Source organism: Narcine bancroftii, chromosome 12 (assembly GCF_036971445.1).
Source record: "Narcine bancroftii isolate sNarBan1 chromosome 12, sNarBan1.hap1, whole genome shotgun sequence".
Classification (NCBI taxonomy): Eukaryota; Metazoa; Chordata; class Chondrichthyes; order Torpediniformes; family Narcinidae; genus Narcine; species Narcine bancroftii.
The window spans coordinates 56,162,133-56,185,254 of NC_091480.1; the positions used below are offsets into that span (position 1 = coordinate 56,162,133).

The 23,122-nt window shown below is 42.9% G+C and overlaps 1 protein-coding gene across 11 annotated transcripts in view; it reads left to right on the plus strand.

The window, feature by feature from the left end:
* LOC138747045 (ceramide synthase 6-like) overlaps positions 1–21,906 on the plus strand; it is a 113,174-nt gene extending 91,268 nt beyond the window's left edge. For 7 of the 11 annotated variants that reach the window (XM_069905925.1, XM_069905929.1, XM_069905932.1 and 4 more), the window contains 2 exons: positions 5,904–6,060; positions 15,940–21,906. In XM_069905925.1, the coding sequence (XP_069762026.1) occupies positions 5,904–6,060; positions 15,940–16,101 (319 nt within the window). In that variant the 3' untranslated portion in view covers positions 16,102–21,906. Of the gene's footprint in view, positions 1–5,903; positions 6,061–7,534; positions 7,582–12,877; positions 13,194–13,372; positions 13,623–15,939 lie in introns of those variants that run through there. The other 4 variants (XR_011347280.1, XR_011347279.1, XM_069905927.1 and 1 more) reach the window with 4 other exon arrangements.
* The last annotated feature ends 1,216 nt before the right edge of the window (positions 21,907–23,122 follow it).

Genomic DNA, 23,122 nt, shown 5'->3' on the forward strand with positions numbered 1-23,122 from the left:
GTTATGTATTGTTTTACGTCCCTAAAAATAACTCTGGACTTTCCCCATTTCCAGCAGGTTAGAGTTGTAAGGAAGAAAATTACCATGCAAATGACATCCAAACAATAGTTCGATTATTCCTTGCATATAAAAGGGAGAGTGGGTGAAAGAATACACATTGTATGTCTTCAATTATTTCAATCATCGGTGTGAGTTTCCCAAGATGAGCCACTGGCATTCCGGAGATGAGTGATGGGAGGTTCAATGTTCGAAGGTGTAGATGCGTTCAACTTGGTCTTGTACCAACTTTAGCACAACCTTTTCCTTTTGTAAGGTGGGGGGGGGGGGGGGGGTTTGATAGTTGGGTAAAAGGATTTACATCACAGGAAATAGTGAAGCATCTATCCCAAAGTCTACAAACACCTGCTGATTAGAGATATTAAGTGAGAGCCAGCACCGATGTTAATTTGTCAGCTTCTGATTACTTCCTGAGGGGCAGCAAGGCATTTTCTCACAAGAACTCAGGCAGATGATTCTTCCTGCCCTACCCCCAAGGCGGCGCAGCTGCTCTCTTGCAGCTCCAGAGACCTAGGTTCAATCCCAGCCTGCACCAATGTCTTGATTAAAGTGTACACTGCTCTATTTACTTCTGAACCCAGGCAACCTCACCAGAAACCCATTTCCGTAGCCAGACATTGGGATTAGCAGTTTTTGTTACTTGTAGTTCTTGACTTCTTTGTGACTCCAGGGTTTCATTGCAAGGTGAGTTTCATTTTCACCTGAAAATTGGTTTATTTATAATCCGAGGACTCCAAAGTGGTCGATGGGGGGGGGGGGGGGTCAATATTGCCAGGATGGGGTTGATTTGAACATTTGCAGTCGAGGGAGGAGGAAGAATCAATGGAAAATAGCGCCTATGGCAGTGGTGGCCAACCTCTCGCGAGAGCAGACTTTGGTGGCCACCATGTTGAATTTGGCTTCAGCCTTTGACTAAGTAGAAAGCGAACGGGAGGACAGACTGAGCATAGAAGAAAGATGTATGTGTTCTCTGTGCCTTTTGTAGCCCCCCCCTCCAACCACTGGTCCAGCACTGGGATTCCATTCCTGGGGGTTAATGAAGGATCAAGTATCTCATGAAGGAATCAATGGTCTAAAAAGTTTGGGGACCCCTTATTTATATGAACACTGCCTCGGGAATTGAGTGGTACAGCCAGTGCTGAATTCATTGCTCCTCCTTGGATGCCCTGAGGTGGTGATGTCAGTTACTGCTTTAAACCTGTTCCCCCTGCAGGGATGTTGTTCTCACAATGATCTTGGGGAAGTGAATTCCAGAATCTTGACCTATTGACACTGAAGAATCCTTGAAGCAAGATAAGTGGGATTCCTGATAAATGAGGCCTGTTTAATGGTGATGCTATTCTTGGCACAAACCAGCCTTTTTCCAGTGTAATTATAGCTCCAGCTTATCTGCCTTGGCAAGATTTTGCACTACCTATGTTATGAAACTTGTGTCTCGAGCCGTTCTGTTGCTTTGCGGAGGAACGTCCAACAAGTTGAGATTTGTATTTTTCAATAATAGTCACTGACTGACTTAAATTTAAAAATTTTAAACTTCAAGATTCAAGTTATTGTCATAGTAATAAAATAGTGTCCTATTACATTAAATTCCTTTTTGCCTGCTGCAAGGCAGACAGATTCACCACCGGCAGGAATTGCCTAAATGCCTCTTACAGTCAGAGAGAGAAGTAACACCGAGTGTCTGTCTATTCACCTCCAGCACTTCGGCACCCCCACAGAGTCCAGTCCAAACCTCAGCAACCTGAGCTCCAGATCCCAACCTCCGACACTGGCACCCTCGGCACCTCCTTGCATCCCAGTTCCGATATCTGGTACCCCTCCAGTCAGACTCCAACAGTCCGCAGCCCGGCGTGATCTCCAGCAGCCCACGGGTTCCTTGCCTTGAGTCACCAGCAGCTCGTTGCATGCATGGGTCCCTCACTTGCAGAGTCCCCTCACTGGTCCGCCACCGAGGTCGCAGCCCCCGCAGGTCATCTCCTCCGCTTCCTCTCAGACACTGCATGATCTTCCCGTTCTCTGCTGCCTTGCTCTAGTACTCTGCTTCCCCCAAGTCTGTAACTCCTCGTGGCTGCTGCCAATTAATGAGCATCACCATCTTGGGTGCAGACCTGCAGTCACGGGATTTTGACTAAAAAAAGCACCCCCTGTTAGCTCTCTCAACAGGCTGTTCAAAGCCCATGCAGAGGTGACGGCAGTGATTGGGTGGTTGGACCCCGCGGGAGCATTGCATCTCTGCTCCCTCACTCCCGACAGTGGCTCTGTCAGCACTGCCATTTTAGACATGCAGCACGATAACAGGCCATTTCAGCTACGAGCCCAGCCACCCGATTACACCCAATAAACCTACACCCCTGTACATTTTGAATGGTGGGCGAAGCTGGAGCCCCCAGGGAAAACCCACAAAGTCACGGGGAGAATGTACAAACTCCTTTAAGACAGTGCAGGATTCGAACCCTGGTCCCGATCGCTGGTGCTGTAAAAGTGTTGCACTAACTGCTACGTCAACTGTACTGCTCCTTTTCATGTTTGAACCTGTTGAACCTGACCACAGCCACATTTTTATAACAACCTTCAGTTATCTTGATCAGTGGTTCGCAACCTTTTCTTCTGCCACAGACTCCCTTATGTATTCCGTTACTTAACTGTGGGCTACAGACTACCAATGTGGGGCTGAGGGGTGATGAGCTCAAGCCCCTTCCCTCACCATTGACCAGATTTCTTGTTTTGGTGCAGAAATTTTTTTTGGTCGTCAAACTTTCAACCTTATTTTACACATTTATTATAACATAACATAACAATTACAGCACAGAAACAGGCCATTAGGCCCTTCCAGTCCGCACCGAACCAAACACCCCTCTCTAGTCCCACCTCCCTGCACAATGCCCATAACCCTCCATCTTCTTCTCATCCATATACCTGTCCAACCTTTTCTTAAATAATACAATTGACTCCGCCACCACTATTTCTCCCGGATGCTCATTCCACACGGCTACCACTCTCTGAGTAAAGAAGTTCCCCCTCATGTTACCTCTAAACCTCTGCCCCTTAATTCTTAACTCATGTCCTCTTGTTTTAATCTTTCCTCCTCTTAACGGAAATAGTCTATCCACATCCACTCTGTCTATCCCTTTCATAATCTTAAATACTTCTATCAAATCCCCTCTCAACCTTCTACGCTCCAAAGAATAAAGACCTAATCTGTCCAATCTCTCCCTATACTCTAGATGCTTAAACCCAGGTAACATTCTGGTAAACCTTCTCTGCACTCTCTCCACTCTGTTTATATCCTTCCTATAATTAGGCGACCAGAACTGCACACAGAACTCCAAATTAGGCCGCACCAACGTCTTATACAATCTCAACATCACCTCCCAACTCCTATATTCCATGCAATGATTGATAAAGGCCAGCATACTAAAAGCCTTCTTCACCACCCTATTCACGTGAGTTTCTACCTTCAGGGAACGATGTACCATTACTCCTAAATCTTTCTACTCTTCTGTATTCATCAATGCTCTCCCATTTACCACGTATGTCCTATTCTGATTCTTCTTACCAAAATGAAGCACCTCACACTTATCAGCATTAAATTCCATCTGCCATTTTTCAGCCCACTTTTCTAAGCAGCCCAAATCCCTCTGCAATCCTTGAAAAACTTCTTCATTATCCACCATTCCACCTATCTTAGTATCGTCTGCATATTTACTAATCCAATTCACCACCCCATCATCTAGATCATTAATGTATATAACAAACAACAATGGGCCCAATACAGATCCTTGAGGCACACCACTGGTCACCGGCCTCCAACCTGACAGACAATTATCCACTACCACTCTCTGGCCTCTCCCTTTCAGCCAATGTTCAATCCATTTGACTATCTTAAAATTTATACCTAAAGACTGCACCTTCCTAACTAACCTTCCATGTGGTACCTTATCAAAGGCCTTACTGAAGTCCATATAGACAACATCCACTGCGCTACCCTCATCCACATTCCTAGTCACCTCTTCAAAAAATTCAATCAGATTGGTCAAACATGACCTTCCTCCCATAAATCCATGTTGAGTGCTCCTGATCAGACCCTGTCTATCCAGTATCCAGATGCTTATAAGTACTATCTCTAAGAATTTTCTCCATTAATTTACCTACCACAGACGTCAAACTTACAGGCTGATAGTTGCCAGGCTTCCTCCTTGAACCCTTTTTAAATAACGGAACCACATGCGCAATGCGCCAATCCTCCGGCACTATCCCCATATCTAATGACATTTGAAAAATTACCGCCAGAGCCTCTGCTATTTCCTCCTTCACTTCTCTCAATGTCCTGGGGAAGATCCCATCTGGTCCCGGAGACTTATCCACCTTTATATTCTTCAAAAGCCCTAAAACTACATCTTTTGTAATCTCTATATTCCCCATATTTACCCAATTTGCTTTTTTTAATCTCACATCTCCCAATATCCTTCTCCTTAGTGAATACCGAAGAAAAGAAACTGTTCAATATCTCCCCCATTTCTCTAGGCTCCACACACAGTTTTCTGCTCTGATTCTCTAAGGGACCAATTTTGTCTCTAGCTTTCCTTTTACCATTACATAGAAATCTACAGCATAGTACAGGCCCTTCAGCCCACAGTGATGTGCCGACCTAATAACCTTCTCTTAACAACTGCCTAGAATTATCCCACTGCATAACCCTCCATTTTTTGTCAGGAAAATTTTCTCTTAAAAGACCCTACTGTCCCTGCCTCCACCACTGTTGCTGGCAGCCCATTCCATGCACCCACCCCTCTCTTTGAAGAACTCTCCTCTTACATCCCCCCTGTACTTGCTCCCAGCACCTTGAATCTAGGCCCCTTGGGTTAGCCATTTCAACCCCTGGGGGAGTAGCTTTGGGCCATCCACATGATCAATGCCTCTCATCATCTTGTCCACCTCTATCAGGTCACCCCTCATCCTCTGTCATTCCAAGGAGAAAAAGCCAAGTTCACTCAACCTATCCTTATACGGCATGCTCACCAATTCTATTACATCAGTAATGCTTGTCTTCACTGTGTTGCTGAGGACCATGGGTTGAGACATTTGGTGTTGGATGATTCTGGTTTCACTGGCTTGGATGGGTGATTTGTATTTGGTATCTGGTAGGATTTTCATTGGAGCCTGAATGCACCAACGACCTTTTAGTTAGGATGAGAATGCCACTAAATAAAAGGGGGGAAAAAGTCCAGAAAAACACCTGGTATCTGGCACCTATGGAGATTTGTAGGTGCCAGATAAGTGATTTTGCTAATTGCTCGAGATTGCAGCATGTTGCATGGATTGGCAAAATGACAGCGGGGGGCGGGAATTTAAAACTTCCATATTTTTTGCCTATTTAGTTTCTGCAAATTTTTTTTTTTAATGGCTGTTATATGGTTGCTTGAAATCCAGTTAATGGGTTATTTTACTGTATTTAAATTCTGGGGTATTTTTAAAAAAAAATCTTTTTTTGTGGAGGAACAACATTCTCCAACCAGATGGCATTAATACTGACTTCTCAGATTTCTGTTAGTTTCGCTCTTTCTTTTTGCTCGCTTTCTCGTTTCCCCCTTTCCATTCGGAGAGCTATCCCCTCTCCCTATCACTTCTCAGCTTTTTTCTCTTCTGCCCTCCCACCCATATCTTACCTGTGCTCCTCCCTCCCACCATTTTATTCAGGTGGATCATACTTTGAAAAGGACTCTGGCCCAAAATGCTGGTTATGTATCTTTCTGCATGACTTGCTGAGTTTCTCCACCATTTACTGTATGTGTATTGATATAACTGGTTTGTTGGAAAGTGAATATTTTATATTATTTGCTTTTCAGGATTTTAAATACAACACTCTTTGAAAGTTGGGAGATCATTGGGCCATACCCATCCTGGTGGGTCTTCAACGTACTGTTGCTGCTATTACAAGTTCTACACGCCATCTGGTCGTATCTCATTATACGCATTGCATACAAAGCTGTCGTTAAGGGAAAGGTAATTTTTAAATTGGAGTAAGCTTTAAGTAGAATTTTTGTTCTTGACTGAAATTCACTATAAAATGCACCATGCCAGGCTAAGCCCACATGAAGCTTGTTTGTAATGTCAGGGTGAACTTCAATTAGTGATCACATCTCGAAGCAAGGATGAGGTCCCTTGAAATGGAGATGATGGGTGGTGGTTGGAGAGTGCCCCGGGTGAGGAGGGAGGAAGGTTTAGAGTGCCCTGTAGAAGCCCAGTAATTAATTTTACCTTCATCACCAACTTGCCAGACTCAGCTTAAAATGGAGATCTCTACTGTACTGGAACTTGTGTGTTTTATGTGTTGGGTTCTTAGCCATGCAGGACATTTGTTTGTTGACCCATGGATGAGGGAGACTTGTCTGCTGATCTTGGTGATTGTTGAAGGTCTCAGTGGGACATTCTAGAAGAAGGCTGGTGTTGGTTATAAAGAGAATTTGTGTGGGCCATTATAGCTGATATTTCAAATAAACAAAATTGGGGGGTCCCTTCAAAAGGATTCTTGTAACTCTGAAGGAGTGCAATGCTGTTGGACATGATCCAGTGTTAAACATAGAACCTCACCAGTGCTATCATGTAGATGTGAAAGGTCCTACAGTTGCCAGTGGAAGAAGTCCAGCTAGTGTCATTATGTTGTGTGGATCCTTGCCAAAGGTTTTCTGTGACTTGAGGTGGGTACATAGCAGAACTCTTACCTTTTCTTTCTGTTAGCTCTTCAAAGAATTCCTAAAGTTGGTCAGAAAGGACTTTCCTTCCAAGCTGATTTTTTTTTCGTTGCATTGTCCATTTGCAGATGGTTTTCCTTCAGAAAAATGTTCTGTTGATACCTGAGTTTAATTTTTTAAATTTAAGTTGACTGGTCTGTAGTTTTCTGGCCATGTTCTGTTGCCCTCCTTTGTTGGCTATCAGCCAATCCTCTGGCAGCTCCTGAATTTTTAAACGTGAGTAATGATGCCAATGTTATCGGTTCCCTGGATTCTTTTAAAATACAATGAAGTAATCTATCCAGACTAGGGGGTGTATCCTTACTCCTTATTTTGGTTTATTCAAGAATTCTATTTGTGGCACAAAAAAATTGCAATTGTCTGTTCTGGTCTTGTCTGGATATCCTCTCCATTTGATCTGATAACACTCGAGCAAAGTAATTTGGTATTTTTGCATTTGGTGCTTGTGACTTCAATCTGCCTATCCAATTCCACCTTCTCTGTTGCATCATTTGTGTCTTTTGGTACGGTTTTTGTGTTCTAAGGTATTTAAACATCAAAGTTCTTCGTTGCCCACATTGGTTTTTTTTGACATCTCTGCTATTCTTTTTTTTCCCTTCTGCCCTGCTGTCTTTTTTTTGAAGTTTAAACAAACATTTCCATAAGATGCATCTCAGGTATTATACATGTATTCATATTTGCCACAAATTTCCATATAATATTTATCTGAGGTTTACACTTTATAGAGAGAAGAGGAAAAACAGAACAAGAAAAAGGAGAAAACTATTTACAAGTAGGGAGTGATCTTTTTCACAACATCATTGATTTGTAAGAACAAGGTCAGGCCTTTGAGGCATTATTGTAGTTAAACCATTTTTCCCAGCTTGAATCAAATTGTTCCAATTTATGATTAACAGATGCTGTTATCCTCTCCATTTTATAAATGTCCATTATAATTTCCTTCCATGTGTTGGCCTTCTATCTTTCTACCTGGAGTTGTGCAGCATAGAAACAGGCCCTTCAGCCCACCACCCCTTCCTTGCCCATCTATGGTAATTTCATTTGCTCACCTTAGGACCCTTCAAGTGTCTTTTAAACATAGTCATTGTATCTGATTCTACCACCTCTTTTTGTCTAGCCATGGTCTCTTGTAAATGTTGTTACAGCAAAGATGTTATTCTTGTATTTAAGTCCTTTGGAAACAGGCTTTATTGTGTTCTTTAGTATTCCTTAACAATACTGTTGCCCATTTCATTTTTTTAATGTTTTGTTCTTCTTTTCTTTGGTCCATCATTCCACTTTTCTATTTGTGTACTACTCTATTAATATTGTTTTAAAATGTGCTGTATGAATGTTTCCTACTTTTACTCTCCTGTGGTTCATTCCCTAAATCTGACAGCACATTCCGGTTGAGAAAAGAGATCTGTCAAATTAATACCTTTTAATTTTTTGCCTTCCTTTTTATTTATCCACTGGTCTGTAGATTACCCACTTGTTGGGATTGATCCTGTCTTTTATGTTGTTAAATTTTCCTTCCTGACACCCCCCCCCCCCCCATTATGTTATTTTAAAGTACATCCATTGACCCCATGTGTGTAAATCTGCCACTGATCTTTGACAAATGACACTAATCCACTGCAACCTTAAGTGGCTCCTTTTTTTCTCCCTTTCTCTTCCACACAAAAGAAAAGGTCATAAAGGAGGTAATTTAAAAAAAACATTATTTCTATCTCCTTCCCCTCCCCCACCCCCCAACTTGCTCAAAATTATAATCGAAAGTCAAACACAGACTGGAATTTCCAGTTTTCAATTTAAACTGAATCGTTGAGAGTCCTTGTTTTGTTTTCAAGATGAAGTATTCCACACTTTCACACAAGTACAAGAGCAGTGGGTCAAGACTGACATCAGTGAATGAGTAATTCATGAACTGTGCTTTCTGACTGTGGGGCCACAGCTGTTCTTAGTGTTGCGTTTCTCTGTATGTGTATCTGCTTGAAATGAGCCAACTGAGCAAGAATTTCTTGACCAGCTTTTCTGTGGTGTAAGATTTGGTTTCATTTTGTTTCTGTCTCTTCTTTCCCCTTTTCTCTTCCCCCCCCCCCCCCCCCACCTTTGTTTTAATCTTTCTATCACTGTACACCGGCAAGTGGAACCTTTTGCTTGTAAGTGTTGCAACTGTTGGAGTCAGTAGTCCAACACTGCTTGAATATTTCACCGTGTGTGGCCCTCCCTTGCTCTGCATGGTTAAGTCATTTCATTGAAATGCTCGGCTGTACTGCAATCCCTTTCTGCTTTACACGATAATAACCAACTACCATGCAGCCTGAAGTAACAGCATGAACACCCAGAGGCTGCAACTAGTGGCGGTAACTAACATAACCCTGCTTTTCCAGTCACCAAGAATGAAATTGTACAGATATCCAGGGCATATTTTACATAAAGCATTCCATTTCCCCTCTGGTTTGGCTTCAATATTTTGAAAATTCAGGCATGAGCAACTGCGGCTGTTCCACTCAAACAGGCCAGCAGAGCTTCAACTTCAATCCTTGCTTTCTGCTGTTAATTGAACTCCACTGAGACTAAAGGCACTGAGGTCTGACGAGAGCTGGCCTGGTGTTCCTAGAGGTGAGCCGGTCACGAGGGGCCCTGTTCGAGGGGTGTAAATGAAGTGGTGTAATCTGGGTACTGTTACGGAGTCGTACAGTGCTTGCTGGCAAGGGTAAAGACTGAACCCGTGAATGGAGCAGGATCCCCAATATTACAACTGCAACAGTAAGTTGGAGGCTGTGTATATTGTAGTGAGTAACTTCCCACTCAATATACAGGATCCTGTCTAAGGCACGTCAGGAGTGTGATGGAATCGTGCCTGTCTGTCTGAGTGAGTGCAGCTCCACCAAGTCTTGAAGTTTGGTACCATTCAGGACCAAGCAGCCTACTAGATTGTCACCCTGTCCACCACCCTAAACTTCTGATGAAGGGTCTCTGACCTGAAACCTGAACTCCTTTTCTCTTTCCACAGATGCTACCTGACCTGCTGAGTACTTGCAATGCTTTCTGTTTTTATTACCCTCAACATCACTTCCTTTACCACCAGGCACACAGTGACTGCAGTGTGCTGTCCTCAAAATGCACCAGTTACTTGCCCAGGCTACACTCTTGACACCACCTCTCTTACCTGTGACATCTACCACCCAGAAGGACAAGGGCAGTGGGTGCATGGAGACACCATCGAAGTTGCACACCATCTGATTTGAAAATTTATTGCTGCTCTCTGCTCCCCAAGAGCCCTGAAGGAGCACCCTCACCAGAACTATAGCAGTTCAAGAAGGCACCATACCCCCACCTACAAAAGGACAGTTGGGGATGGGTCATAAATGTTGCCCATACCAGTGAGGGTCCAGTTTCTGTAAATGAATAGGGGGAAGAAAATTTTTTTTCGGGTCAATTACCTTCCATCAGAATTGACCCTTGTTAACAGCCTTTGATCTGAAATGTTAGCTCTGGTCTCAAGATGACAAGGTATAGGAGCAGAAGTAGGCCAATTGGCTCATCGAGTCTTCTCCACCATTCTGTCATAAGCTGATCCATTCTCCCACTCAGCCCCCACTCCCTGGCCTTCTCTCCGTAACCCTCGATGCCTTGACTAATCAAATGCCTGTCAATTTCTGCCTTAAATACACCCAATGACCTCGCATCCATGGCTGCCTGTGGCAACAAGTTCCACAGACTCGCAACCCTCTAACTAAAGAAATGTTTCCTCATCTCTGTATTAAATTGATGCCCTTTTATTCTGAAGTTATGCCCTCTTGTCCTAGACTCCCTGACCATGAAAAACCTCATTGCTACATCTACTCTGTCCAGGCCTTTCAGCATTCTAAAACTCTTGAGGTTCCCCTTCATGCTTCTCTACTCCAAGTTCAGTACAAAATCTGACAAATGTTCCTCCTATACTAACTCTTTCATTCCTGGTACAAGTTGTACCTCTTTAATCTGGCAACATTTGGACCTGGCCATTGCTGGACCACAGAAATTGACCCCTAAGGGAACCCCCTATGTAAACATATCAAAGGTAAAGTTTAAAACAGGAAATAATACTGTAGGGCAGCGCGGTTAGTGCCAGTGGTCAGGACTGGGGTTAGAGTCCAGCGCTGTCTGTAGGGAGTTTGTACTAATGGCTGCAGATTCAAACGTGTCAGACCACAGAGCACTGGATAAGGGAGGCACAATCTGTATCATTCTAGTAAATCTTCTCTGAACCCTCTCTAATGCCAGTTCACCCTTTCTCAAATGTGCCCAAAACTGTACACAGTACCTCCAAGTGAGGTCTCACCAGTGCCCTATAGAGTCTTAACATTACATCCCTCCATTGACATTGTCTGGTCTGTGGAGCATCTCTGACATTTGTAGTGTTTTCCTTTTGAGATGAATTACTCTGCCTTCTGAGAACATACCACGTGGTGACAAAATCTTTGAAATTTGAGCAAATTGGATATGTGAAAAGTTTGAGTGGGCAACTAAAGCAAAACCTTTATTGGATGGAGAGGGGGAGCTGTTCGCGAGTGTGGAATATAAAAAGGAAGAGAGACAATGCAGCAGCTAATGAAGGTATTGCTATGGAGACCCTGATAGAAATGTCAAGGCTGGTCAATCCCTTGATGAAACCTTGCTTTTCGTTAGATCCACAATTTCCTTGGGCACTTAATCCAATCTTCATGTTTATTTTTAATCTGCTATCATTCCAGAAAATAAGATATTTTAACATTAAAAATCTTTTCTTTCCCACCCTCCAAAAAAAATTGATTTGAAGATGTGAAAAAATGAAACCCCAGACATTTCCAAAGTGATCCATGTTTTCATTGGAATAACTTTATTTTGATTTTTGAATGAATTCATTCATGTGTGTCTTGTATCTGTTAACATTATTACTAACATTTAACTGGGCTGCTTTGTGGAATTTTTTAGTGCTTTGTCTGGACTGCCAGAACTAATGAGTTCTTTTTTTTACTGGAAAGGAGATGGAAAAAGTTGCCTTGCTCAGTAACTTCTCTTTAGCAGGATGCCCTTACCTCTGTGCCTTTGGCAGCTGGGCTACCTGAGTTGGTCACTGAGAATGCGATGGGGTCATTTTTCTTTTGTCTTCCACAGTTGGGCTGGTTCTGTTTTGTTCCTCCCCACCCTGGCAGAAGAGCCCAAATCCTTGTGCCAGCCTGGAAAGTTCACTTATTCCCTTTCCTGTCTGATACAGTAAACTGGATTTGATTTTTTTTTAAATGAATGTTCCTGTACAAATGAATAGAATTCCTTAGCTCCTCAAAATGGACAAACTTCCAAAGGGCAGATGGTTTCTCAGCTGTTGTCTAATAAGGCCTGTAAGCTATCTCACCACCAATGTTTTAGGTAACATTAGGGTTTCACCAAAATACTTTTGTGGTGCCTGCATCTCAAAAAACTTTTCCTGGTCCAAAACCAGATGATACGTGTTCAAGCCTTTCAGCCTTGTCAGACCGAGGGTATTATTGCCTTTTCAGAGGACTCTGCCATAAATAAAAAAATTGTGGGTCACCTTTTTAGACATACAGCCCTGTAACAGGCCATTTTTGCCCACGAGTCCTTGCCTCCCAATTAACCTACACCCTGGGCACGTACTTGTGGGTTGAAATGTTCTGTTACCAGGCTGTATATTTAAATTAAAAGGTTTCCCATGCCTGATTCAAATCTACAGAAATTTTCTGGACATTTGTAGAGTAAAACATGAAAGTCTGCAGACACTGTGATTGTAGTCGAAACATAGAAATGCTGGAGGACCTCAGCCGGTCTCACAGTGTCCAGAGTAGGTAAAGATATCTGGCCTGAGCCTTGAGGAAATGTATCTTTACCTACTCTGGTGCTAAGACTGTCTGAGTTCCTCCAGCATTTCTGTTTTTGGACACTTGTAGAGACTGTCTTTACATTTTAAAACAAGGTATTGAATACTTTTCATGTAGTGGGAGCAGTATTTTCACGGTTACAAAGTTCACATTCAGAACCTGGTTTGCTACTCAGGCGAATTCTCCACTAAAGCATTTTATTTTTTGTTTTCACCTCCCTAGAGGAGTTGGAAATTCTGGCATTTCCATGAAGCAGTCATTCCTTAGAAGCTGAAAGTTGTGCCTCATGCCTTTCAGTGGGTTTTCCTGTTGCTTCATACCATCAAACAAGAAGCATGTGCTCTGGGAGGCTGGTGGACCAGGAGCAGAGTTGCTGATGTCAGCAGGGAGGAGCATGTGCCACACAGGCAGCCACTGCAGATGAACAACCTCCTGAGATGCCTGCTGCTGGCAACCTGTTTAAGGCTGCCATCTGCTGGGTTATATGGGAAGTCCATGTTGAAAAGTTCCAATCAGGCCGTGTGAGTGAATGAAGCTTGTGAGTTGCCAACTGCCTTTTCTGTCCTTGATCCATCTTTAAAAGTCCAATAAGATACTGCAGCCTTAAATTTCTCAGTTGCTGTTTGTAACTAAATTTTTTTTTTAAGTGGGATTATTCAGATTCTGTAGAACTGGCTTTAGCTTCAATTGATTACACTAGATAACAATTTTTTTCAGAAACTTTGCTTCCTGAAAAATAAATTGGGGATTATGATAAACAACTTCAAGTTGAACAAAAGAGATGATTTCAGTTTTGAAGTTGGAGAAACATTAAATGAACTTTTGGAAGTGAAACACTGAAGTCTCCAGAAATCATGGTTGAAGTAAAAACAAAATGTGGAGGAAACTCAGCAAGTCAAACAATCTACTTTAGATAACAAAAATAAAGAAACATCACCAACGTTTCGGGCTTGATCCCTTCATCAAGGTATGAGCAAAATGTAAATTAAACATACAGCACCGTAACAGGCCAATTCGGCCTTATGAGTCCATGCCGTCCAAATTACACCCCGATACGTTTTGAAGGGTGGAAGGAAACCGGAGGAAAACCACACAGACACGGAGAACGTACATACTCCTTAAAGACAGTTCGGGATTTGAACCCTGGTCCCTTTCGCTGGCGCTGTAACAGCATTGTGCTAACTATTTCGCCAACTGTGCTTCTCAAATGAGGGAAGATGCCCAAACAAAATGGTAGGGGGGCAGGGGAGGAGCAGTGTCACAGGCAGGAGGTAATAGGTGGGTAAGGGAGGGAAGGCATACCAGAAAATAGGGAGGGGACGATGGCTCTAAATGGTGAAGGAAAGGGATGGAGAGCTGGAAGAAAGAAAATGGAGAGGGGAAGGGAGGGAGAATGGAGAGTAGGCAAGCAGAAACCAGAGAAATTGATTTTAATGCCATTGGGCTGGAGGGTGCTCAGAAAAATCAAGTGTTCCTCCAATTTACGGGTGGTCTTGGTGGGACAGTACAAGGTCATCGACAGACATGGGAGTGGGGCACAGAACTGAAATGGTTGGACACTGGGAGATCCCTGTCACTGGTGCAAACAGTAAAGGTGCTCAGTGAAGCGATCTCCCAATCTGAGCCTGATCTCTCCAATGTAGAAAAGACCACAAAGGGATACAGTCCCACATACATACAAGTGAAAAGACTGTTTGGGGCCTCGAATAGATGCACTTCCTGAGACCACAGGGGAAGGAAGGGAGGGATTCCTACGGAAGGCAGGGAGGAGAGGAGAAAATGTGCCTGTTAGTGGGATCCTGTTGTAAGTACGGGAAATTCCGGAGGATGATGTGTTGGATGCGGAGGCTGGTGGGGTGGTAAATGAACTTTGATTGAATTGAGCCTGTTTAATCACATCATGATGCTGACACATTGCATTAGTTCGACTGACCTAAAAATGTTTTGCCGCTGATTTTCGTTTGTATTCAGCATCTGATGCCTCTCGTGTCAATGTCCAACAATAGTCGGCCGGCGTTGATAGACTCCAGTCGCCCTGATGCCACTTTTCTACGGTCGCAAAGTCCTGGTGAAATCTTTCACTGTGTCCGTCACTGACGGCACCAAGATCAGCCGGGAAGGAGTCCACGTGCGAATGCAGGAAATGAATTTTCAACGACATGTTGCACTTCATGGTTTTGTAGATTTAAAATAGGACAGGAAATCACAGAAATAGGTTACATCTAACAAACATTACACGATAGGAAAATTAAGGTGATTTTTGTGATCAGCAGCCCCAAATCCATAAAATACACCCAGAAGTGTTCAGGAAGCATTCTTCATTGTCCAGTGATACCCATTCATGAGTTTTTGACTGGTGTTGTTTAGTTTCACAGAATTGTTATGGTGCAGGAAAAGCCCAATTGGCCCATCTTGTGCTGGCAAAAATCACTTCCATTGAGTTGCTGTACTTGGGCATGCTGCTGCAGGAGGGGCTGTCTCCAACATCTGTCCACCAAACGAGTGACCCAGTTTGTAGTGAAGGAGAAAACTAGTTCTGCTCTCAGTACACTGGGGAGAAAATGTTTGTGTGTTCTGAAGGGTTAATGAGATATGAAATTCTGAACTTCCAAGTTTCGCAGCTCCGTGGTGGGGGAATCTTGAATCCAAGTTGATAAATTTTTTTGAATTCTGTGTGGAGTTTTCCCATTCCAGTCACAAGGTATAGAAACGGGCCCTTCTGCCCCATCGAGTCTACATTGGTTATCAGGCATCTGTTACCCCGATCTTCATTTTTACACAATAGGGGAAACTTGCAGCAGCCAACTAACCTACCAACTCACAAGTCTTTAGGATGTGGGAGGAAACCGGAGCACCTGGGGCAAAGGTGGGGGGGAACCCATGTGGTCACGAGGAGAACAGGCAAACTCCACACAGCACCTGGGGTTAGGAATGGACCATGTTTGTACAGCAATCCCAGACTTTCATTAGTGGTGTGGAACCAGTGCTGGGGCTGTGAAAGTATCAAGAGTAAACAAACTCTTGAGTTGAGTGGGGTGGCGAGTACAGGGGTTTGGAAATGCCTTTGAGGCAGGGACAAGTTCTAAGGGGAAGCTTCCCTTGTGGAGAATTGGCCCAGATCACACACACCTGACTTTGTGTACATCACACTTGAAACTATCGCTCCACCAGGTTAGGAGGTCAGAGCTCGGCACAGGTGCCACCAGTGGTTTTGTTGCCTGATTCCACCTTTCAAAATGCCATCAATGATTGGTAAATCGAATCTAACATTCTCTTCCATCCAGGTCTCCAAGGACGATCGCAGCGACATAGAGAGCAGCTCTGATGATGAGGATTCCATAACTAATGGCACGAAGCTCCATCACCACAGCCCTTGCAAAGGAACCACCAATGCAAATGGGACCAACGGTCACCTAACCACTGGAACGTGGGTGGGAGACCATTAAATGGTGTTCTCATGGACTGTGTAAGTGGGTTAGAAACAGAAAGGATGACTTTCGTGGGGCGGGGGGGAATCTACCCATAATGAACTACATATAACTGCATGGGATCTGAGCCCATCTGGCTGCTCAGTAAAGTACACCTGCAAAGTGCCCAGGCATTTTGTTTTTTTTTTTGTTCGTGCTTTAGCGATATGAGAAATTGAAGTGCGGCTTTAAGAAAGAAGGATCGAGCCACACTGTGGATTCTGTTTGCTCACCTTCCCCAATTTAACCACCTGCACTACTTTCAATGGGTTTTGTGCAATTTGTCGAATTGCTAAAGGTGGAGTTTACATTTCAATCCGGTGTTATTGTCATGTTATATTTTTCTAATAACTTTTCGGGGTGGGGGGTGGAATCGAGGGAAGTGAGGGAGATGGAAGACCTAAGTTGAACTATGGGAATTGTGCGATTAGTTGCAGGTAATGGGTATGGAATGAGTTGGGCAGAGTGGCATTATTGAATTCTTGCCATCCCTGGCACGAATACTTTTGTAGAAAGTAATTGAGTTTGCTAAATCCAATGAATTGGGGGATTTATGGGCAAAGGTCCAAACTGTCACTTTCGTGGTCTCATTCCACTGTTGATCAAATGTTGATTAAACCCATTTCAGAAGCTGGCTATTATCAGGAAATTTCCTTGCTAGCCCCTTTTGTGAAATGGTCAGTTAACTTGTTTCTGGGTGATACAGTGTAATCTCGGGGTTGGCAGATGAAAGGCAGTAAAAGTCCACTGTTGGCAAACACCAGGCAATGTCAATGGCTCTCTGGGACACTGAGACTGCCATTGTCCAGTGCTAAAAAGTGGATTGACCCCTTTCTATTTAATCAAATTAATCCTCTGAAGTAAAAGTTTTCATTTCATTGTTGTTGCTTTCTCTTCTCCCTCATTGTCACCAAAGTTTCAAAAAAAAAGTTTTTTTAAGGTCTTGCATTTATTGACCTGTAGGAAATGTTTTTGATATTGGTTCAGTCCCAATCAAATCTGAATTGAGTATAGCCAATTTTTTTTTTGTTAAAGGACTTTTAAAAAAATTTTAAATTAACTTGCAAAGTAATCCACCCAACCATTTTTTTTTAAATTTTAAAAGAGAGATTGTGTTTGGAAGGTTTGCTTTAATCAGCCCCTGCTTTTGAAACTTCAACATTTTCCTTCAATAATAATGCTCTAAAGGGATTGTTTTCAGTAAGAATTTGAGTTGAAATGGTTTGTTTACAAGTTGCTGAGTTTGACCTTCTTAAACTGAACTAATTTATTTAAAAAAAATTCTACTCAATGTTGTCAGGATGCTGGTGGTGAAGCTGACTGGAGGCGATGTAAATGCAGGGTAGGATGATATTTAGAGATACGAGAGTGATTTAAAATCTCGAGTTCTTTTAAATGAAATAAATTGTAACACAAGTACACAATGCAGTAGATTTTTTTCCTTAATTCCACCATGGGATGTAGGTATGTAGATGCAGGTTTTTAATGTCCCCACAGCTCAAAAGGATGTGAAATTTTTAAATCTGATTTTAGTGCCACATAATTTTGGTATAAAATTCCCATAAGCAGTGCTGTTGAACTGGAGCCAGGAGAATGTGATAGTGTCCGCAAGCTCCTGGGGGTGTGTTTGAGAGGTGGAGAACAACCAGTTCAGCTCACAGATGGAGAAATCCTTTGTCCACATCGCTCCACTTTTGCCCATTAACATGCTGTATTGTTCTGAGTGCCAGTGTCTAGCCTGCATAGTCCCACCTCTTGTCTGGACCGGTTTTTCTTTTCTCCCCCCCCCCCCCAAAAATAAAACCTGTTTTAGGCCATACCCACTACCCAATACTACAGAATCCTGTATAAGATCCCTATCCCTCACCCAGAACCAATCTCCTTCCCTCGACTGAAACAGGAAGTAAGTTACAGTAGCACATCAGCTGATTCAGGAACCCAGACCAAGGAATAAACCTGGGACTTTCTTGGCCTTTGTGGCACATTGTCAAACCATCTAACAGCTATCTTCCCCTCCTATTCCCCATCCTTCCCCATCTTCTGAAGCCTATTGTAATGGCTGCAGAAAATGCCAATCACTGATAGATTTGACTAAGCGTTCACGTTTTCTTTCTCTACTGTTGAAAGGTCTGGGTTTAAATTTACTACAAATGTATTTTGTCCATGATGTGTTTGAAACACATTGAATCACAATTGGTGGATCACAATTGGCAACAGTTGAAGGCATTTAGGGCGTGCACAATGACGATGAATCTCCCCTTTTCTGCTATTTGGAAGCAAAGGCTAGCATATGTTGGAATTTACTGCATAGCTATCTGGGATACGGGCCATCTGTACACCCACTCCCCCAGGTGTTACCACTGCTCACTTACCTGTCTGCATGGATTTCATCTCTACCCTGGTGGTGTGTTTCACTCCTCACCAAGTCTAAAAAAGCTGGGCAAGACCAAATAATATTGGTCCCAAATTAAATTAGAACTGAATTCTGAAAACTGTATCCAGAAACAAGATCTAACCTCCCTCCTGTCTGGAAGAAAAAGTGGAACCTTGACTCCCTCCACAGTGCCACACTGTTAGAGGTGATGTGTATCAAGTTTGCTTGTGCTCTGTGGCCTGAACTCTGCTGCAACTTGGCCTGTAGAGTGCAGAGACCCTGTAAACACTGATTTGGCCAGTTGGTTCTTGCATTTACACAGGGAATTTCTGAATGATTTAGGTTAAAATGTTGATCTGCCTTTTACAAGATTTATTTTGGAAGCCAGTTTCTGCAGCAGTGATGAGTCTGTGTATTGGGGAACCCATTTGCAAATGGGTGGTGCTATATTTGTAGCTCGCCTCCCAGAATGTTGTGTTCTTAGGAATATGAACTCCTCTGCGTTGCTTTCCACAATTTGCGTTCTGTAGAAAAGAACGTAATGTGGAATGATCACAAAGGTGCCAGTCTAGACTCTTTAAAGGACTTACTGTGGTGGAAAAAAATTGCAATGCAGTAGGTTCTGTGCTATTTGACTCTCAAGCAATTGTTGGAATTTGCCCAAAATCCTTTCAATCTGGTATTGCTCTTGCTGACCAATTTGCAGAGGTTTGTGGTTGAAACCCTTGGCCAGAACTGTCCATTGATGTTCTACTTGCATTTCTTGTTAAGACAGAACCTTAATAATTAGTGCATTCTGGACAGGACTGTTTAAAGTCCACTGTTAGTCATCCTTGTAAACTGCAGGATCGTTTTTTGTTTGTTTTTGATCTTTTAACAATTGCATTCAGAAGCATCAGATAATTTTTTTCCCAAATTGAATTATTATTGGGTATAAAATGAACAGGAATTTCTTAAGAATTACTTTTCTGCAATCATCCCTCCCCTTTCCAATTTATAGAGGAAGCTGTTTACTGTGCCCATGGCATCTCTCCGTGGGTGATAGTGCAGCAAGCCTAATGCCAGTTTACCTTGAACTGTTATCTAAGTGATGCTGCTGTGCCTGGTCATGCCAGGATTGCTTTGTGGAGAGTTGGGAGAAAGTTGCAAGACTGTGGTTGCAGGCATTGGAATTCTGGAATGTTTGTAAAACTTGAAGGGCAAACATTCCATATTTGAACCCAAAATGGAACAGGTGAGGGTGATATCATTCACTCTGGATCCATTCGAATATCCAATTGTGTTTCAGGGGAAAAGTCTGATTCTACTGGTCATTGGATGGAATGTTGAGGGGAGAGCGACAGTTCATTTGATGTAAACTGATACACTACCTTGTAGGCAGGATGCATGGTTGTATTTGTACAGAAGCAGGCATGCGGAGTATTTTGTGTACAGCAGAGTTCCACTGAGAGGATTTATCCCTGGTTCATTCTGTGGCTTTCTTCCATCTCTGCTAGTACCTGACTGGGTACAACCATGAGCTCCTCTGAGGGAAGCTCTTGCTTTGTGAGCTGTCGTTCAGGAGGAAGAGAAAATTATTTTAATTCTGCTCCCACACGCCTCGAGTGTGCACGTATACACATTTGGTGACTAAAGCTGACAGATGTTGCTTCTTGCTGCACGTGACTGATCAAGTATTGAGAAGATTTTGAAATCCTACAGGGGGGCACTGAATCACTGTGTATATTCTCCAGGTTTCCTCACTACTCATCCAACATGATCCCTTTGTAAATGTTGTGGTGCATGGTATTCACTTTGGTATTCCCCTGCAAGTTGATTATCAATTATTTCCTCCACTAGTTAGCTCACCCAGGCTAGGACTTTAGTTTGTGGGGGTTTTTTTTGGGGGGTGGGTGGGTAGAGAAGTATACCTTATAAGTAGTTACTGCTCCAGGAATTCTATCCAGCCAGTAAAACATAAGTTTTCAGATGGCATGATTGAAGTAAAAACACAATGCTGGAGGAAGTCAGCAGGTCAAACAGCTTACTTAATACAGCAAAGATAAAGATACAGAACCAATATTTCGGGCTTGTATTCTATTCAGCCACCCTTTTAGCAGTGTTGTGCCACCTGGTGCATACATAGGCACCTGATACCAATTCAAATGACTGTTGACATTCCTGTTGTACTTGAGGTGGATTCCTCTACTACATGGACCTGGAGGTTACAACCATATGTACAGGCTGGAAAAACTCTGATGGATCCTGTGACTGCCAGAAATTACTGGAATACAGTGACAAGTTTAAAATTGTAAACTGGATCTCATTTTGAATAAGTTGACTTTGTGTAACGATGCTTATTTTAAAAGATTAGCAGTTCCTATCGTTCTGTTGAATAGATTGATCCTGTTACATTTTTAAAATTGCTCTGCTGGAGTTTGTTGAAGTACAAGATCACTGTATGTAATGTGTAATTTTTGACCTCTGCTTGTTATTGCTAGCTGTGCTGTTTCTTGGTAGATAACTGTGGTTTGGATTTTGCAGCAATGATGTTACCTTTTGATTTCCAGCCCTGGTGGTGATGCTACATCTTCCACTCTGGTTTGGATGCTGTGGTACCTATTTTTTTTTAATTGACCAACAAGGGGATGAAGTCAGCAGGATGAGCTGATTAAATTAAAACCACATTTGGGGATCCTGTCACCTGATGTGTAACTGAAGCCAGAAGATCTTGGAGTTGATCACCAGGGTAGGAGGCACTAAAGTTTTGACAAAAAAATAGCAGTGGTGTATTTGCTGAGAAGTCCTGTGGACTGTATGAAACTGCACTGCCAACAGTTGCCGCCCTCAGGATCTCTGAGAGAACAGCACCACTCACTAAACACACGCTGGCATGTTTGGGGGAGGTGTTAGTTCGTAACATCTGGATGCTCCCTTGTGGAACTAGTTTTGCTGGGGTTGGGGGTGGGGGGGTGGGAATGATGGGGCTTGGTCCGTTTGGATGTGGGTCACTGCCTGCTAGTTTGGTTTGTTCTTGTGTTGAATTGATTTTGTCACTCTGCAGCTTCGCCGTCCTTGATTCAGCCCAGTCCTGCTTTGTGGATGATGGGTGAGATTTTGTCTTGGCTCATGATGGAAGACCTTGAGGACTCGTATATTTGGCTCCACACTGCCTTCTGAGCCAAATGCTCAGTAATGAGATCTGAGTGACTTTATAGTAAAAGTGAGTGATTTAGGGGGTTGGGCAACAATCATGTTAATGAAAGTACTGAAAATGCCTTGCATTTTAAATCAATGCATCAAAATTTCCGTCAATACAGTGGTTTGCAAGATAACAAGCTGTGGATGTGTTGGTGGAAGGTTCTTGTTGTTAATTTGATGTTTTTTTTTACTGGATACATTGCAATAAAGATGTCATTGAATATTTTAAATCTTTGTTCTGTGTCTGCTCTCACTGATGGGGCCACACCCCTACCCTTCCAAGTACCATTTAGTCTGTTCCCAAAGTACTTACAAAGCCTTTGGCAGAGGGATCAGATATTTAGTCAGAGGATGACCTTGACAGTGAAAGAAATTTAAAGTAACTTTTCCCTATCATGAGTTTTTGGTCACAGGGTGAGAGGAATCCTCTGCACTTGTCCTCAAACAGAGTCTGTGCTCTTAGTGATAACTACTGTCTATGCTAGTGTATGGGATGATCCTCAAAACTTAAAATGTCAACTTTAAAATCAGTCATCCTATACACTGGGTCTAAAATCCAAACCTTGACAACCAAATCTCAACAAGGCTACCATCTTCCCACCGGTTTTGATGCAATCTCGCGCATGTCCTGTTAAGTTATTTGTGAAGTCTCAGCACTCCCCTGCAGGGTCCATCTGCCTGGTCTGACTGCTGTCAGCTCTGTACAGGCTTTAAACAGCCTGTTTCAAGAGATGACAGTGGTTATTTTAAAATGTACAAATTAAATTTAAACCTTTACAAGGTCATTTGTTATTAAAATATTGTGATTTTTTTTTTTAAACAGTATTCACTGGTCACAGGTAAGTGTCAAATTTGGGAGGGGATCAAAACCTGTATTTTAGGTGGAAATACTGGGGTCATCCTGTACAATGGCATATATGGTATCTGCTAACTATTCAAATTTGCAGGCACCAACCAACATTTCTGCCCCCCCCCCCCCCCCCCTCTTTGTAGCCACACCAGGCCCAGGACTGAGCTGATTTTCCCTGGGGCCTGCAGCCAGTACAATGGCACCCATCTCCACCTTTCCACTCTCTTGTAGCTTGGGGCAAGCCCCTGTCCCTCATCTGAATGTCATCTTGTCCAGCTGCTGGAGGCTCTGCTAGTCCAGCAGCCCTCCTACCCCAGGGGTGGGGTGGGGCTACAGCACATTATTTAGGTACAAGCTTTGTTATTTTTCCCCCTAGTGTAACATAAATATTTTTAAATAGTAAAGCTTTCTGCAGAAAGTCAGTTGGTCAAACCGTGTACTTCATACAGTAAAGGTACATAACCAACGTTTCAGGCTTGAGCCCTTCATCTTTGCTGTTTTGACCAGCTGAGTTTCTCCAGCATTGTTTTTACTTCAATCAGGGTGACTGCAGACCTTTGTGTTTTACTGCTCTCATAAATATTTTTATGCTTTCT